Genomic DNA, 18,541 nt, shown 5'->3' on the forward strand with positions numbered 1-18,541 from the left:
CGGCAAGGCCCCGTCCCCCCGATGCAGGAACGAGAGTCTGCAATGTGGGAGAACACGGAGAAGGACGGATGAGCCACCCCTGACTAGAAGACAACCCTGAGGGTCACCTGTAGTCTAAAGCAAAGCTTCTTAAACTGTGGGTCGCGAACCCATATGGGGTCGTGTCGCAGAATGTGTGGGTCACGAAAAACTTGGCAACAGTAAAAGGTTTCTTTATGATTTATTATCAGTAAATGTTTGATTTGTATACCTATTTTAGATGCCTCTTTTCCCAGGGTCGTGTTAAAATTTCTTGGGCGAAAAGGGGTCGCAAGTGAAAAAGTTTAAGAAGCCCTGGTCTAAAGCACTTTTTTAGAGAACAGTGTGAAGGCAAAAATATGGCCACATGAAGCAGCTTTATGCTGAGTCAGACCCTCGGTACATCAAGGTTAATATTGTCTACTCTGACTGGCAGCTGCTCTCCAGGGTCTCAGGCAGGGGTCTTTCCCATCACCTCCAACCTGATCATTTCAACTGAAGATGCCAGGGATTGAACCTGGGACCTCCTTCAGGTAAAGCGAGTGCTCTAGCACTGAACCAAGGCCTTCCCCGAATAGGATTGCCACCCTCCAGATGGCACCTGGAGATCTCCCGCTATTACAATGGGTCTCCAGACTACTCAGATCTGTTCCCCTGGAGAAAATGGCTGCTTTGGAGGTTGGACTCTATGGAAGTGTACCCCACTCAAGTCCCTCCCCTCCCCAAACTCCACCCTCCCCAGGCTCCACACCCAGATCTCCAGGTATTTCCCAACTCAGAGTTGGCAACCCAATCCCCGAACCCCCTCCTATGGAACATCCCAGCACAGTAGGGTTGCCATCCTCCAGGTTCAAGCTGGAGATCTCCTGCTATTGCAACTGATCTCCAGCCAATAGAGATCAGTTCACCTGGAGAAAAATGGCCGCTTTGGCCTTTGGACTCTATGGCATTGTAGTCCCTCCCCTCCCCAAACCCCATCCTCCTCAGACTCCGCCCCAAAAACCTCCCGCCAATGGCAAAGAGGGACCCGGCAACCCCAGTCGCTATGCAGAGTAAGGCAATGGCAAACCACCTCTGTACATCTCTTGCCTTGAAAACCCTACTGGGTTGCCCTAGGTCGGCTTCAACTTGACGGCACTTTGCACACACAGAGGTGCAGCTATGCAGATAAGAACATGCTGTGTTATCAGTGGCTTCCCCTGAGCTCTAGAGAAGGAGGCAAACAGGTGTCCAGCAAAGATATTGTCGGAGGCAGAATGATCACTGAGCTAACTGGTACACCTAAGAACATCAGAAGAGCCCTGCTGGATCAGACAGTGGTCCATCTAGTCCAGCATCCCATCTCACACAGAGGCCATCCAGTTCCTCTGGAGGTCCAACAACAGGGCACAGAGGCCGAGGCCTTCCATGATGCTACTTCCTGGCACTGGTATTCAGAGACTGACTGCCACTGAATGTGGAGGTTCCCTTTAGTCACCATGTCTAGCAGCCACTGATAGACCTCCCCTCCCTGAATCTGTCTAATCCCCTTCTAAAGCTGTCTCTGCCTGTGGCCATCGCTACCTCCTCTGGCAGAGAATTCCACAATTTAATCGCTGGCTCTGTAAAGAAGTATTTCCTTTTGTCTGTCCTAAATCTGCTGCCCATCAGCTTCATTGGATGCCCTCAAATTCTAGTGTTTTGGGAGAGGGAGAAACTTTGTTCTCTCCCATAGCAGTGAATGGGTGCTGTGGATTTTTTTTAAAGAACAATTATTTAGGCTCATCTCAATGGTGGGGAGACTCACCCCATCTTATACTGGGCAGGGTGGATGGGTTGGGAAGTGGTGGTCCATCAATTTATTTGTATTTATTTATTTACTAAGTTTATACCCCACCTTTCTGCCCTCAGTAGGGTTGCTAGGTCCCTCTTCGCCGGCAGGAGGTTTTCAGGGTGGAGCCTGAGGAGGGCTGGGTTTGGGGAGGGACTTCAATGCCATACAGTCCTATTGCCAAAGTGGCCATTTTCTCCAGGGGAACTGATCTCTATCAGCTGGAGATCAGTTGAAATAGCAGAAGATCACCAACTAGTACCTGGAAATTGTCAACCCTGTTCATTAGGGCCATTGAGTCAGCTAACAGATGAGAAATGCACATAATAAAAATGCGTCTTATAAGCCAAACAAAAAGACATCATTACACAATTAAAACCAAAAGCTTCCACCAGGAAAGGGTCTCTGTCAAGGAAATACCTTGCCCCACCCAAACCCCATAGCCCTTCCACAAGATCTGATATGATAACCACCTTCAAGTACTTTAAGGGCTGTCATACAGAAGATGGCGCCAAGTTGTTTTCTGTTGCCCAGAAGGTCGGACCAGAACCAACGGGTTGAAATTAAATCAGAAGAGTTTCCATCTAGACATTAGGAAGAATTTTCTAACTGTCAGAGCGGTTCCTCAGTGGAACAGGCTTCCTCGGGAGGTGATGAGCTCTCCTTCCCTGGAGGTTTTTAAGCAGAGGCTAGTTGGCCATCTGTCGGCAGAGCTGATTCTGTGACCTTAGGCAGATCATGAGAGGGAGGGCACCTTGGCCATCTTCTGGGCATGGAGTAGGGTTCACTGGGGGTGTGGGGGGGAGGCAGTTGTGAATTTCCTGCATTGTGCAGGGGGTTGGACTAGATGACCCTGGTGGTCCCTTCCAACTCTATGATTCTATGATTCTAACCCCTGGCTCATTTGAGTTTCTGCCTGAATTGGAAGTAGAAGCACGTAGAAAAAATCGTAGTGGGACCAACTAACGAAGAGAAGGAGTTCCGGTAAAAGTCCCTTTTCACCGAGGTTTCTTCGGTCCTGGTAGAGTAGAGAATCCATTGTCAGCCACTCCAAACGGACGGCAGGTTACTATGCCGTCCGTTTGGAGTGACTGACACAGGATTCTCTACTCCATTGGCATGTATTTCGCACTACTTTATGATTTTGAGTGGAAGAGAGACAGGTTACTATGCCGTTATATATTTATCGTGATAAGCAATGATTGAACAGTTTCCATTTAGTCATTAGTGCTACTTTTTTGGAACTTCTCCAACGCGTTTAGCACGGGTTTTTGTATTTATTAACCTCCAGGTGGTGGCTGGAGATCTCCCACTATTATAACTCATATCCAGGCGACAGAGGTCAGTTCACCTGGAGAAAATGGCCACTTTGGAAGGTGGACTCTATGTTATCATACCCCATTGAAGTCCCTCCCCTCCCCAAATCCCTCCCTCCTCAGACTCTACCACCCCCAAATCTCCAGGTATTTCTCAACCCAGAGCTGGCAACCGTAGGAAGAGGAGGCGGCAATTTCACCAACACTGAGAATCTGTGCTGGGGGAGCCCACTGCAATAATGTTTTGTGGTTCAAAGAGCGGCGAACTCCTTCTCCTCTAGCGTGGTGGTTGCCAACCTTTTTTCACTTGCGTCCCCCTTGGCAGTCCATTTCCATAAATTGTACCCCCTCATATTACCAAAATGTTTGTAATTAATATAGTTGCTGTTATTTCAAATGCCTTTTCCTGCCATCATTAGGGTTACCAGGTCCCTCTTTGCCACCAGCGGGAGGTTTTGGGGGCGGGGCCTGAGGAGAGCGGGGTTTGTGGAGGGGAGGGTCTTCAATGCCATAGAGTCCAATTGCCAAAGCAGCCGTTTTCTGCAGGGGAACTGATCTCTGTCACCTGGAGATCAGCTGTAATAGCAGGAGATCTCCAGCTAGTACCTGGTGGTTGGCAACGCTGGCCATTTTTTTTCTTTCACGTACCCCTAAATGTCCTGGCTCGTACCCCTGGGAGTACATGTACCCCAGGCTGGGAACCAGTGCTCTAGCGGACTTCTCTGGAACCCCTCTGACTCTTCCCTCCCTGTTTCCCGCAGCTCCTTCAGGCAGTCTTCTAAGCTTGCTACCTTTATACCAACATATTTCACAGCTGGATTTGAGCCCAGGAACAGAGTACTTGAAGGGCTGTCATATAGAGGAGGGTGTCGAGTTGTTTTCTGTTGCCCCAGAAGGTCGGACCAGAACCAACGGGTTGAAATTAAATTAAAAGAGTGGTTCCTCAGTAAAACACGCTTCCTTGGGAGGTGGTGAGCTCTCCTTCCCTGGAGGTTTTTAAGAAGAGGTTAGATGGCCATCTGTCAGCAATGATGATTCTATGACCTTAGGCAGTTCACAAGAGGGAGGGCGTCTTGGCCATCTTTTGGGCATGGAGTAGGGGCCACTGGGGGTGTGTGGCGGGGAGGTAGTTGTGAATGCCCTGCATTGTGCAGGGGGTTGGACTAGATGACCCTGGTGGACCCTTCCAACTCTATGATTCTAGAGACCAGCAAGGTTTTTGGGGTGTAAACCTTCGAGAGTCAAAGCTCCCTTCGTCAGATACTTTTGCTCAGACTCTCAAAAGCACATACCCCCAGAACCTTGTTGGTCTCTCAGGTGTTCCTGGACGCAAATCCAGCTCTTGTACTGCAGACTGACGCGGCCAGACTCCGAAACGGACGTCTTTTGCTTCTCAGTCCGGGAGGGCGGCTTTGAGGAGAAAAACATAAGCTGTAAGGTGATCTCAAGGAGTGTCTCCTCTCCTCATGAGTCACCACTCGGTTCTCGGCCCCTGACGCCCCCAGTCGAGGGTGTGGCTTCGTGTGCTCCCACAGCAGAAGGAGGCAGGGGCCGAAATCGGCCATGCTGGGCATCGTATTTTTTAAGCACTCCCCTATGCATAAGAAATAAAATCCCGGCAAGTAAAAAACGATCATGCAGGCTTAAAGCTTTGGCATGCTGCTTTTCTGCTGGCAGGGAGCTGTGTTTCTTTCATGGTTGACATATGGGGGGGGGTGCCTTTAATAAGGGCCTCACCCAGCTGCAATCTCAGGCGGTACAGGCCTCCCCACAGGGCTGGACTATTTCATTTCCCTTGCCCTTGAGGACCAGGCCTGGACGCTTGTTGCATGTGTGGATGGAGGACTGGCCATTCTCTTAGCCTCCAATGAGCCTCCCCAGCCCCTGGGGACTCTGTGCCAAGGGTGGGTGCCACCCAGCACCCAAGCCCAGCCTTGGCACCCTTGCTTTCTTCCCTGTCTCCTAAAATCCAGAGCCTGAGAATCTCAGCTAGGCTTACCTTTGGTGGGCTGTGGCAGCGGCTGACTTTTTCCGAGCGGTGTGAACCCGGCGGGCAGGGCAGCGGGCGAGGCAGCCGGAGAAGTGTGTGAGCTCAGCATTTTATTATTTTAGCTCTCCAGCCGGGCAGGCGGGCGGGGTGGGAGAGAGAGGGAGGGCGATCACATATACAGGCTCCGTTATCAATCACTCCCCAGCCCCGGCAGACCTCCAGTGGCCGCGCTTGAGAACTGCCAAGCCTGAAGACTTGGCTCATCAGGAAGATGCTCGCCCGCTCTTTGAAGAAAGCCAGGGCTTGCCTCCAAGATCTGCATTCACATAGGCGTGTGCAATTGTTCAAGACTTTCTATTCCTTGGCTCCATCATCAACCCAAAGGGAGACTGCAGCCAAGACATCAGAAGGAGATTGAGACTGGGAAGGGCAGCCATGAAGGAGCTAGAAAAGGTTCTGAAGTGTAAGGATGTGTCACTGGCCACCAAGATCAAGTTAATTCATGTCATCGTATTCCCTATTACTATGTATGGGTGTGAAAGCTGGTCAATGTTTGTGGGCTTCCTGGAGGTACCTGGTTGGCCACTGTGTGAACAGACGGGTGGACTTGATGGACCTTGGTCTGATCTAGCAGGGCTTTTCTTATGTTCTTATGTTCTAATGAAAAAAGCTGATAGGAAGAAATTACATTCCTTTGAAAGGTGGTGCTAGAGGAGAGTGTTACGGATACTGTGGAAAAACAAATCAGTGGGTTCTAGATCAAATCAAGCCTGAACTGACCCTAGAAACTAAAATGACTAAACTGAGGTTGGCCACATTATGAGAAAACAAGAGTCACTAGAAAAGACAATCTTGCTAGGAAAAGTTGAAGGCAGCAGGAAAAGAGGAAGACCCAACAAGAGATGGATTGACTCTATAAAGGAATCCAGTTTGCAAGACCTGAGCAAGGCTGGTAAGGATAGGACATTTTGGAGGACATTGATTCATAGGGTTGCCATGAGTTGGAAGCAACTTGACAGCACTTAACACACACACAGATGAGGTACGGCTCAATTCAAATCAAGGAGCACCTTAGAGACCCACAGGATTTTGGGGGTCTGAGCTTCTGAGTCAATGCTCCCTCCGTCAGATACCAAGCAGGAGCTGGAATATCCCTGTCTGAAAGCTGCAAAGAAGAGCTGGGGTGCAGAGATTCGACACAAGATGTAATCAGCTTGATCAGAGCAGGGGGGAAATGCTTGGGGGCAGGAAATTAGCATCTGTAGTGAGATTCAAGTCCGGTGGCACCTTAGAGACCAATATGATTTTTGGGATATAAGCTTTCGAGAGTCACAGCTCCCTTCGTCAGATTCGTAGACATGTTAGTCTCTCAGGTAACACAGCACTCTTCTTCTGTTTAACACTAAGAAAGAGGACCAGGCAGAGTTAAGATTTGGGCCAGTTGGGGGGGGGGCATTCCCTTTCCGCCTGGCACGACTGGGCTCATGATAATGTCTCCCCTGGCAGCTTGGACTGAGATCATAGAATCATAGAGTTGGAAGGGACCACCAGGGTCATCTAGTCCAACTCCCTGTACAATGCAGGAAATTCACAACTCTCTCCCCACACCTCCAGTGACCCTGATTTCATGCCCAGAAGATGGGTGGAAACCCCTCCCGGTTCCTTGGCCAATCTGGCCTGGAGGAAAATTGCTTCCTGACCCCAAAGTGGCGATCAGCATTACCCTGGGCATGTAAGATCTTTTCTGCCCACTTATCAAGAGAATGTCGCAACCCTTAGAATCAAGAGGCGGGTGTAGAGGAGCTGTCTGGCAAAAACAAACAAACCCACCCAGGTCCATTTCTTGGTTTAGGAGTGGAATGAAGGGTACCCCCAAAGTCACCTGAGCCCCTTTTTGCTCACTCACTTACCCTCCTTGTCCTCCAGTGTCTCAGTTTGTGGCATGGATTAACTAAGAACCTCAGGAGAGCCCTGCTGGATCAGGCCATTGAGGGTCTATCCAGTCCAGCATCCTGTCTCACATGGTGGCCAACCGGTTCCTCTGGAGCTCCAGCAACAGAGCAGAGGGGCCGAGGCCTTCCCCTGATAAGAACATCAGAAGAGCCCAGCTGGATCAGACCAGTGAGGGTCCATCTAGTCCAGCATCCCGTCTCACAAGGTGGCCAACATCAGGGCACAGAGGCCAAGGCCTTCATAAGAACATCAGAAGAGCCCTGCTGGATCAGACCAGCGGTCCATCTAGTCCAGCATCTTGTCTCACACAGGGGCCCACCAGTTCCTCTGCAGGGCCAATAATAGGACATAGAGACTGAGGCCTAATGTTGCTTCTTGGCATTGGGAGTCAGAGATTTTTCCCATTTCTATAATTTGGACAGATCCTCCTTGAGCTCTTCAAAACCCTTCTTGGTTTTCACCATCCTGACTAATTTTGTGTCATCTGCAGACGTGGCCACTGCGTGGCTCACCCCCAGTTCCAGACAATTTATGAACAAATTATGATTTTTATTATTTATTATATTAAGGTATTTTATATGATGTTACCTGCTCTGAGCCTGGCTTTGGCCGAGGAGGGCGGGTTATAAATCGCAAAAATAAAATAAATAAAATAAGTGGGGAAACAAATCCAGTTCACCATATTAGCATCTGCCACTCATGCGGAGTGGGGAATCAAACCTGGTTCTCCAGATCAGAGTCCACCGCTCTAAACCACTGCTCTTAACCATTACACTACGCTGGCTCTCTAAGTCTGAGGAATGAACAAAATGCAGAAATCATTGTTGAAGCTGTTTATTTTAAAGAGACACTTGCTCAGAGCTGGAAAGTAACAGTTGAAAAAAACTGCTCACCCTAGCCTCAAAATAGCTTTTGTTGCCAGCATTAGAGCCCCTACGTGTTTGAATGTGCTACCCTACAGCACCCGCCCCAAACCCAGGGTTGGATAACGCAGCATAAATAGCCCCCCAGATGGAAAACCTCCAAGAAAAAACCTGAGATTTCTCAATCTGCAGGAGCGTGGGATGACCATAGCTTGCTCCAGCAGCCACAGACCGGCAACCGGCCAACATGGGAAACTGTGCCAATATGGATGGGTCACCCCATGTGCCTCAAAGGCGGCATTTGCTCTGGCGGGTCTCCAGGCAGCATGGGGCTCAATCTCAGCACAGGTTTTGCAAAGGGAAAGAAACGACGACTAAGGAGGGGGAGAGATTCAGGGACAACCAAAGAGGTGACAACTGTCCGTTCCTTTCCAAGTAACTCTTCTACAGAAATGGAAGGGGGTGTCCACAGCACCAGAGCAAAAGGGAGGGACCCATCCTGAGGTGTCCTACGTGGCTGGGACGCTCTGTTTGATGATGATCTTCTGCCTGGTGGCCCGGACATTGGAGTCGGTCACCAGGGGGCCCACCCCAAGGGCGGCCGAGGCTGCCGCCGCATTGGGCAAGCCGTGAGCCGTGATGTACTTCTTGTAGGCCTCCCGGATGATCTTGAAGGCCCGGATGTTGGAGTAGGGGATGTCGGTGATGGGGTCGCGGTAGATGGCGGCCTTGTGGGTGACCGGGCAGATCTCCTTCACGGGCAGCTTGGGGGCGCGGGATCTGGGGAAGAAGCGCTCGAAGGTCTCGTCATCGTTGAAGGTGATGAAGGTGCGGGAGCATTTCGCAGCCGGGGCGGAAGTCATGGGCAGAGCCTCTGAGGGCGGCTGCGCATCCTGGTCCAAACTGAGAAGCGGGTGAGAATTAAAGAGGGCCGAGACGCCAAACGACTTCTCCACTTGACTCTTCCCAAAGTGCATCTTCTAATATTTTTTTCCAACCCTGAAATGGCTCTCTGCTTTGCAGCCAAGCCCTGTCATCTAGGAGACAGGTCTGACAGATTGGGGGGGGGGAGCCAAAAAGGTGGGGAGCCCAGAAAAGCCACCCTAACTCTACTTCCCTCCATTATTTATCATCTTATATTACGCTATCTAATATTAAAGTCCTGTGGTGCAGAGTGGTAAGCTGCAGTACTGCAATCTAAGCTCTGCTCACGACCTGAGTTCGATCCCAATGGAAGTCAGTTTCAGGTAGCCGGCTCAAGGTCTACTCAGCCTTCCATCCTTCCAAGGTTGGTAAAACGAGCACCCAGCTTGCTGGGGGTAAAGTGTAGACGACTGGGGAAGGCAATGGCAAACCACCCGAGCAACAAAGTCTGCCTAATAAACATCAGGATGTGACATCACCCCATGGGTCAGTAATGACCCGGTGCTTGCACAGGGGATACCTTTACCTTTAATATTAAAGTAGGCGATTCCTGCCAATCTCAAAAGAAGAGTCAAAGCTCTCGAAATCTTCGTTATCTGATGAGAGTCAAAGCTCCTGACTCTTAAAGGCTAATACCCTGAAAATCTGTCAGGCCCGGCCTCTAGGCGTTAGCCTGACTTTGCTCCGAGCAGGCTCTTGATCCGAGCAGGCCCGAGTTTGGCTCGGTGTCAGGGCCCTGGTCACGTGCTCCTGGTTCTCATGCCTTTGTACAGTAACTGTATCCTGCATACTATGCCCAGTATGGTATCCTGTTTATCACATCTACCACAGCTGCATAAGCCATGTTGTGTCTTCCTACCCTGAGAAAGCTTATCATGGATTGTATTTGCCTGTTTGCCTTTTGCCTGTCCGTCTTTGAAGTCTGCTATGCATTTTAACCATGTATCCTTGCCTTGATTCCTCATTAGTAGCCTTGTATGCCCAGGAGGCAGCCAGCTTCTTACTTTGTCTAATTTTACTCCTAATAAAGTCTAAACTGCTTCAGAGCCTTTGCCTGGATGAGTTTTGCTTGAGGGATGCTACCCCTGAGTCTGACAAAATCTTGGCCATCTCCAAGGTGCTACTGGACTTGAACCTAGCTCTAGCTCTTCTACTGCAGACTAACACAGCTGCCCTCTGGAATTATTAATTCAGGCTAACTTGTGCTGATGAATTAGTCAATTTAAGGGGAGGGAATTAGAAGACAATGAGGAAGGGGGTCTCTGCTCAAGCTGCTAAGAGCTCACAGAATCCTGTGCGCTCAGTCATACAGCATCTGCTTGGCATGCAGAAGGTCCCCAGTTCAATCCCCGGCATCTCCAGGCAGTAGGTGATGGTTTTATTTTATTGATACAGTCTATCTGACCAGCCAAAAGTTAATACATAAAATTATCTGACTTAACAGAACTGCAAAACTAATACAAATTACAAAATTATATAAAAGTCTAATATTATTAAAATGTAAAAGATTAAAACATCACGAGAATTAACTTATCATCTTAATATTTCTAAAAGTATAGCAAGGTTTAATAATTTTTTTCATCCTATTTTTGTGTGTTTTAATTGCGATGGTGAAAAATTTGGCAGTTGGGAGCGAAAAGTGTGGAGTTTCATCCATCAGGGGCAGTAGGTGATGGGAAAGACCTCTGCCTGAGACCCTGGAGAGCCACTGCCAGTCTGAGCAGAAAAGACCGACCTCAACGAACCAAGGATCTGATTCAGCAGAAGGTCCCCGGTTCAATCCCCAGCATCTCCAGTTAAAAAGAGTAGGTAGCAGGTGATGTGAAAGGTCTCCGCCTGAGACCTTGGAGAGCCGCTGGCAATCTGAGTAGACAATACTGACCTTGATGGACCAGATTCAGTATAAGGCAGCTTCATGTGGCCAGGTTCATGGGAAAGGGCCATGGCTCAGTGGTAGAATATCTGCTTGACATGCAGAAGGCCCCAGGTTCAATCCCCAGCATCTCCAGTTAAAAAGGACCAGGCGGTAGGTGATGTGAAAGACCCCTGCCTGAGACCCTGGAGAGCTACGGCCGATCTGCGTAGACAATGCTGAACTTGATGGACCAAGGTCAGTATAAAAGAGCTTCATGTGTGACAACCCCCAATGCCTGTGGGCAGGAAGGCCGCTGGCACAAAATACCTTCTCTGCAAGCCTCATTGCCCCCCCCCCCGCACAAGGCCAGGTACAACCTACCCTTCAACATCCACGTTCTCTTCCTTGTAGCCCAGGTCAGAGATGAGGGGCATAGCCCCCGAGTAGTAGCGGATTGTCGGCCCCAGGCACTTGCGTTTCTTCTGGACTTGCCGCTTTTTGTCTGCCTCGAGGCGCTCATATGTCTCTGCAAAACAACAGAGAGGAGGGAAAAGGGCAAATTAGGTCCTGCAATTCCTTTCTCCATGAATGGGACCCTGGCCTAGTCAAAGCAGGGGAGGAGGAGGAGGAGAGTTGGTTTCTATATGCCAACTTTCTCTACCCCTTAAGGGAGAATCAAACCGGCTTACAGTCGCCTTCCCTTCCCCTCCCCACAACAGACACCCTGTGAGTTAGGTGGGGCTGAGAGAGCTATGTCTAGCCGAGGGTCACCCAGCTGGCTTCATGTGCAGGAGTGGGGAAACAAATCCAGTTCACCAGATTACCCTCCGCCGCTCATGTGGAGGAGTGGGGAATCGAACCCAGATCTCCAGATCAGAGTTCACCGCTCCGAACCACCGCTCTTAACCACTACACCACGCTGGATCTCTAAGAACCTAAGAAAAGCCCTGCCCCGTGTGGATAAGTCACATTTAAACTGGGGAGGAGCATGACTAGTTGGCTACAAGTGTGGTGTTGGCACATGACGGTTGCATCACCTGGGCAGCAGGCCACGCTGGCATGCTAACTCTGTGCCTTCGGGTGACAACCCTCGGTTTACATGTAACCCCAAGCAAAGCCTGTTCCTGGAACGCACCAACCTGGACATGCAGGGGTCAAGCTTTTTTTACTCAATCGGGGCCATGCTGAACCCAGAGCCTCCTCTCTGAAAGCAGAGCAGAAGAAAACTCTAAAGAAATCCTGGGAGAGAGACTGTCTCAATCCACATCCAGGTGAATCCATTTCTGACCATCAAATGTTCTTACAGAAGAACATACAGTGAGGGAAAAAGTATTTGATCCCCTGCTGAATTTGCCTGTTTGCCCTCTGACGAAGAAATGACCAGTCCATAATTTTAATGGTAGGTCTATTGTAGCTGTGAGAGACAGAATAACAACAGCAAAACCCCCGGAAACCCAGAAGACAAAAGTCTTGATGTGCATTATAATGAGTGAAATAAGTATTTGATCCCTTTGCAAAAGATGACTTAGTACTTGGTGGCAAAACCCTTGTTGGCAGTTACAGAGGTCAGACGTTTCTTGTAGGTGGCCACCAGGTTTGCACACATCTCAGGAGGTATTTTGTCCCACTCCTCTTTGCAGATCCTCTCCAAGTCAGTAAGATTTCGAGGCTGATGTGTAGCTACTCGAACCTTCAGCTCCCTCCACAGATTTTCGATGGGATTAAGGTCTGGAGACTGGCTAGGCCACTCCAGGACCTTAATGTGCTTCTTCTTGAGCCACTCCTTTGTTGCCTTGGCCGTGTGTTTTGGGTCATTGTCATGCTGGAATACCCATCCTCGACCCATTTTCAATGCCCTGGCTGAGGGAAGGAGATGTTCACCCAAGATTTGACGATACATGGTCCCGTCCATTGTCCCTTCAATGCGGTGAAGGCGTCCTGTCCCCTTAGCAGAAAAACACCCCCAAAGCATAATATGTCCCCCTCCATGTTTGACGGTGGGGATGGTGTTCTTGGGGTCGTAGGCAGCATTCCTCCTCCTCCAAACACGGCGAGTTGAGTTGATGCCAAAGAGCTAGATTTTGGTCTCATCTGACCACAACACTTTCACCCAGTTCTCCTCTGGGTCATTCAGATGTGCATTGGCAAACTGCAGACGGGCCTGTTGTTATTCTGTCTCTCACAGCTACAAAAAACCTACCATTAAAATTATGGACTGGTCATTTCTTCGTCAGAGGGCAAACGGGCAAATTTAGCAGGGGATCAAATACTTTTCCCCCTCACTGTAAGAAAAGCCCTGCTGGATCAGACCCAGGCCCATCAAGTCCAGCAGTCTGTTCCCACAGTGGCCAACCAGGTGCCTCCAGGAAGCCCACAAACAAGACGACTGCAGAAGCATTATCCTGCCTGTGTTCCACAGCACCTAATATAACAGTCATGTTCCTCTGATCCTGGAGAGAATAGGCATGAACATAAGAACAGCCCTGCTGGATCAGACCAAGGCCCATCAAGGAAAGGCTGAAGGAGCTGGGAATGTTTAGCCTGGAGAGGAGACAACTGAGAGGTGAAATGTTAACCATTTTCAAGTACTGGAAGGGCTGTCATATAAAGGATGGTGCCGAGTTGTTTTCTGTTGCCCCAGAAGGTCAGATCAGAACCAACAGGTTGAAATTAAATCAAAAGAGTTTCCGTCTAAACACTAGGAAGAACTTTCTAACAGAGCGGTTCCTCAGTGGAACGAGCTTCCTCGGGAGGTGGTAAGCTCTCCTTCCCAGGAGGTTTTGAAGCAGAGGCTAGATGGCCACCTGTCAGCAATGCTGATTCTGTGACCTTAGGCAGTGTGGGGGTGAGGTAGTGGTGAATTTCCCGCATTGTACAGGGGGTTGGACTAATGACCCTGGTGGTCCTTTCCAACTCTATGATTCTTAGTCCAGCAGTCTGTTCACACAGTGGCCAACTTTCTAAAAACTGCTTAGTCGGCCAAATTCTCAACTAGTCCTGTTTCCTGCAAGGCTGCGGTCCAGAGGCTCACCCAGAGAGCGCAAGTTGATCTCCTCCGTTATCTTGGCCTCTTCGAGCAGCTCTTCCTGGGTGAGCGGCCGGTCGTAGCTCGGGCCAGCCCCCTTCTTGCGCTTTGACTGCACCTGGCGCTCCTGCACGCGTAGGAAGGTTTGGCGCGTGTGCTCCGTCGTCGACTGACGCATGGTTTTGCGGCCTGGAAAGTGGGCGCAAGGGGAAAGTTTAAAGTAATGAGCGGATAGCTTCCATTTTAAAGGCTTCAAATAAAAAAGATGACATTTTCTGCCATCTGGACACTCACTATCTCCCACGTCATCCTGGAGCTCAGCTGGCATGGACCTTTCCTCCCTCGCCTTCTGGGAGCTGCTGGCGGGTGCATCCGGTTTCTTGGGCCTCAGGCTTTTGATGGGTTCCTACAACAGGAGTTTTAACAAGAAAAGCTGCCACTTGACCTGAACCAAAGAGCAGTTTTGCCTCGCATCTGGGATTACAAAATCCCAATGCACCAGAACAGCTTCCGGAAGATAAACAAGCCCAAGGCCCATCAGAATGGGAGTCACATGAAGCTGCCTTATACTGAACCAGACCCTCGGTCCATCAAAGTCAGTATTGTCTACTCAGACTGGCAGCAGCTCTCCAGGGTCTCAGGCAGGGGTCTTTCACATCACCTACCTGCCTGGTCCCTTTAGCTGGAGATGCTAAACCTGGGACCTTCTGCATGCAAAGCAGAGGCTCTACCACTGAGCCACAGCCCTCCCAAGTCTGAAACTATCTTCTACTCTCTTCATCTGAAATTATGTTTTGTGCACGGGAAGCACATTAAAATGCCTCTTTATTCACCTGGATGACCAGTTCAGGGTACCCAAGGCGGCATTCACTACAACTTTGAAGCAAATTTTGAAATTGAACACCTGAAGCTCCCTTATACTGAACCAGACCCTTGGTCCATCAAGTCAGTATTGTCTACTCAGCCATCACCACACTGAGGCAGGGAGTTCCACAGTTTAACTATGCGTTAAAACCAGGATCTCAGGCGGAGGTCTTTCACATCACCTACCTGCCTAGTCCCTTTAACTGTAGATGCCGGGGATTGAACCTGGGACCTTCTGCATGCTAAGCAGATGCTCTACCGCTGAGCCACGCCCCCTCCAAACCAGACTGTGCCAAAGCTCCTGTACCCTCTTGCGTACCTTGTAGGCTTTGGTGACCACCCTGCGCTTCCTCTTGGGCCCGTCATCGTCCTGGTCGCTGCTGGGCTCGTCGCCTTCATCAATATCGAAATCAGAGTCAACTTCGTCGTCACTGTCCGACTGGTCGCCTTTGTACTCGTCATCCCCCGACTCCTGCCAAAGAGACCAGCAAAGCGCCTGGCTGTTAGCGAGGGACCGCTGCGCCAGCCCAGACCCAAACCACCATCGCCCTTGGTTCATTAAGGTCAGTACTGTCTGCTCAGACTGGCAGCAGCTCTCCAGGGTCTCAGCTATTGTCTACACAGACCGGCAGTGGCTCTCCAGGGTCTCAGGCAGAGGTCTTTCACATCACCTACTTGCCTGGTCCCTTTAACTGGAGATGCTGGAGATTGAACCTGGGACCTTCTGCGTGCCAAGCAGAGGTTCTTTTGCTGAGCCACCACCACCCCTTCTGTCAGCATGGCCCTGTTTCATCAACCCCCTCCAAAAGCCTCGCCATCTACATCAGGGGTGTCAAACTCATTTGTTACAAAGGTCAGATATAAAGTAAATGTCACTTTGTTGGGCTGGGCCATGTGTACCATAACATTTAATGCCGGGTACCAGAGATACAAACTTTATTAAAAACACAGGCAAAACCAATTAATTATTATTTTTACTTAAAACACAAATATGCGTAACACAATAACACTCTAACAGTATTTTTTTTTTATTTAACAGTCTTTCATTGTTGACTGGGTGGGGGGTGGCTGCCTCGGCTGCCTCGCAGGCCGGATAAGAGCTCTCAAGGAGCCGGATCTGGCCCATGGGCCTTATGTTTGACACCCCTGATCTACATCCTCTCTCCAAGTCACACCCCTGCAAAAAGACAACCGGGTTGGTGTCTTGGTTGATGGAGGTGGAAAGCGCCATCAAGTCACAACTCTGTAGGGTTTTCAAGGCAAGAGAAAGGTGGTTTGCCATTGCCTGCCTCCGCGTAATGACTGTGGGCTTCCTTGGTGGTCTCCCATCCAAATACTAACCAGGATTGACCCTGCTTTGCTTCCGAGATCGGGCTAGCCTGAGCCATCTGTATCAGTGTCTCGGTTAGCAAGCTGAATTTGGACGGTGGGCACCCGGGTCCAAATCTCCGCTCAGCCACAAAGCTCGTTTGGTGACTGTTGGCAGGTCACTATGTCATAGCACGGCCTACCTCACAGGGTTGGGGTGAGAATTAAAGACTGGGAGATGGATTCCGTGGATCCATTCCGCTATCATTGGTGCTGCGGGAAGGCACCACCGTGGCTGGAAAAGATCTGTGGAATCCAACCCCTGGAATGTCAACCTGTGCTCCTTGCAGGGGGGGGGGGAGTCAGGATTAAAAAGGGGAGAGCAGAAGAATAAGCTGGTTTTTCCATGCTGACTTTCTCTACTAATTAAGGAAGAATCAAACCGACTTACAATCACCTTCCCTCCCCCTCCCCACAACAGACACCCTGTGAGGTAGGTGGGGCTGAGAGAACTCTAAGAGAGCTGTGACTAGCCCAAGGTCACCCAGCTGGCCTTATGTGTAGGAGTGGGGAAACAAATCCAGTTCACCAGATTAGCCTCCGCCGCTCATGTGGAGGAGTGGGGAATCGAACCTGCCTTTCTCTGTGCGCTACCCTCCGGGTGGGGTAGACCTCTAGCTGTCCCTCGTTGGTAGCAGGACGCTGGGGCTTCGCTGCAACGCGGACTCCAACTAATCAGACCCATTGGTTCGGTGGCCCGCCCATCAAGACCCCTTTCAGCCAACCAGACGACAGCGCTCCGCGTAAACGCCGGCGGAGACCCGCCCCCACCGCTCTACCCCAGACCGACAGCGCGCCCCACCTCCGTGAATCCCCCGTAGGTCGTCTGGTAGAACTCATCCTCCTCCGCTTCGAGCAGTCCCGAGAGCCGGTTCCCGGCCGTGCGCCGCGGCGCTCGGCCCCCCGCCAGGCCCGTCGAAGCGGACGGCGCCGACGCCATCTTGGTCTCTTTCTCCCGCTTGAGGAGTGGCGGGTCGAGCCTTTCGGCGCGCCACTGCGCAGCCTGGGCTTGGCTGGCCCGATCGGTCTAGGCTGGCGGCCGGAGGAGGTACGGCGCAGCAATCGAGCACCGAGCCATTGAGAAGGATCAACGGTAGGCACCGGCGGCCGAGCGCCGATCGACGGAGTGGGCGTCGAAAAGCAGGGGAAGAAATCGAACGCCATGAAGATCGATGCGATGGCAGCGTGGACTTTTGCTGGAAGGAAACCAAAAGGGGGAAAGCCCGCCTAGTCCAGCAAGCAAAAAACTGCAAGAGGTGCAAGCGAGGAGGAGTTTACCCAGCGGACTTGCACTATTCCTTGTATTTTGTGGCCTGGCTCACTGGCACGAGTCATCTGATTTTAAAAAATTATTTGCCTGCCCTTAAGTTTCATTGCTTCACATGGTACAGCCTGTGGCTTAAAAACAAACGCGTAACCCCAGCCTCCTTTTAGTAGGGGCTCAGCCTGGTACCACCTAGGGATGCCAGCCTCCAGGTGGGACCTGGGGATCCCCTGGAATCACAGCACATCTCCAGACTACAGAGGTCAGTTCCCCTGGAGAAAACAGATGTGTTGGATGGTGGACTCTGTGGCACCATACCCCACTGTGGTCCCTATCCTCCCCAAACTCTATTCCCAAATCTCCAGGATTTTCCCAACCTGGACCTGCCTCCCCCATTCCCCTGCTGGTGGCCAGGGAGTACTTAGCAGCCCTATTAATTCTTTTAGATCTGAGCTACTAAGGATGCTTTGTGTAGTGCTCAGAAATAGAAGGCCAGAGAACCAGGCGACTTGATCTACAATTCTGTACTTTTTCTTGCTGTTTGAGCACATTTCCAGCCAATCCAGTAATCAGAAGCATAGAGTTGGAAGGGACCACCAGGGTCATCTAGTCCAACCCCCTGCACAATGAAGGATTTTCAAACTACCTCCCCCACACACACCCAGTGACCCCTACTCCATGCCCAGAAGATGGCCAGGAGGCCCTCCCTCTCATGAACTGCCTAAGGTCATAGAATCAGTGGCATTTCAGAGACATCAAAGGAATTCTGCTGGACTTTGTAATTCCAATGGATAGATACAATTTTTTTATGTATTTAATTCATTTATACCCCAATATTTTACACTGTGGGAACCCAAAGCAGCTTATGTTCTTTCCTTCATTTCATCCTCACAACAACCTTATGAGATAGGTTAGGCTGAGAGTGTATGACTGTCCCAAGGTCACCCAGCAAGCTTCCATGGCAGAGTAGAGATTCGAAACTGGCTCTCCCAGATCCCAGTCCGACACTCTAACCACTACACCGTGCTGGCTCTGTCTTTTTCCTCCCCTCTCTTGCTCAGAGACATCAGCGATGGCCTGAAATATCTTTTTCTCCCACTACCTCATTTAAAACATTTCACCTATATAGGGTTCCCAGGGCAGCAAACATTAAAACTTTTTAAAAATTAAAGCAGCATTTAAAATATTTAAGCAATTCAATAAAAGCATTTAAATATACAAACAACACAATCTTGTAACTTCCAGCCTGAGAAAGAGTTCAGGTGAGTCTTCAAGCAGCGGCTGGATGAAC

General features: G+C 50.3%; 1 protein-coding gene across 1 annotated transcript; it reads right to left on the reverse strand.

Moving 5' to 3' along the window:
• Nucleotides 1-8,459: 8,459 nt before the first annotated feature.
• On the reverse strand, nucleotides 8,460-16,937 carry VPS72 (vacuolar protein sorting 72 homolog). Its single transcript, XM_056852858.1, has 6 exons — nucleotides 16,789-16,937; nucleotides 14,938-15,090; nucleotides 14,049-14,160; nucleotides 13,761-13,943; nucleotides 11,111-11,255; nucleotides 8,460-8,853 (listed from the first exon to the last, which is right to left on the reverse strand). Exons 1-6 carry the CDS (start codon nucleotides 16,924-16,926, stop codon nucleotides 8,460-8,462), a joined length of 1,125 nt encoding a protein of 374 aa, XP_056708836.1. The 5' UTR covers nucleotides 16,927-16,937.
• Between the last annotated feature and the right edge of the window lie 1,604 nt (nucleotides 16,938-18,541).

The sequence above is a fragment of the Euleptes europaea genome, chromosome 7 (assembly GCF_029931775.1).
Source record: "Euleptes europaea isolate rEulEur1 chromosome 7, rEulEur1.hap1, whole genome shotgun sequence".
Classification (NCBI taxonomy): domain Eukaryota; kingdom Metazoa; phylum Chordata; class Lepidosauria; order Squamata; family Sphaerodactylidae; genus Euleptes; species Euleptes europaea.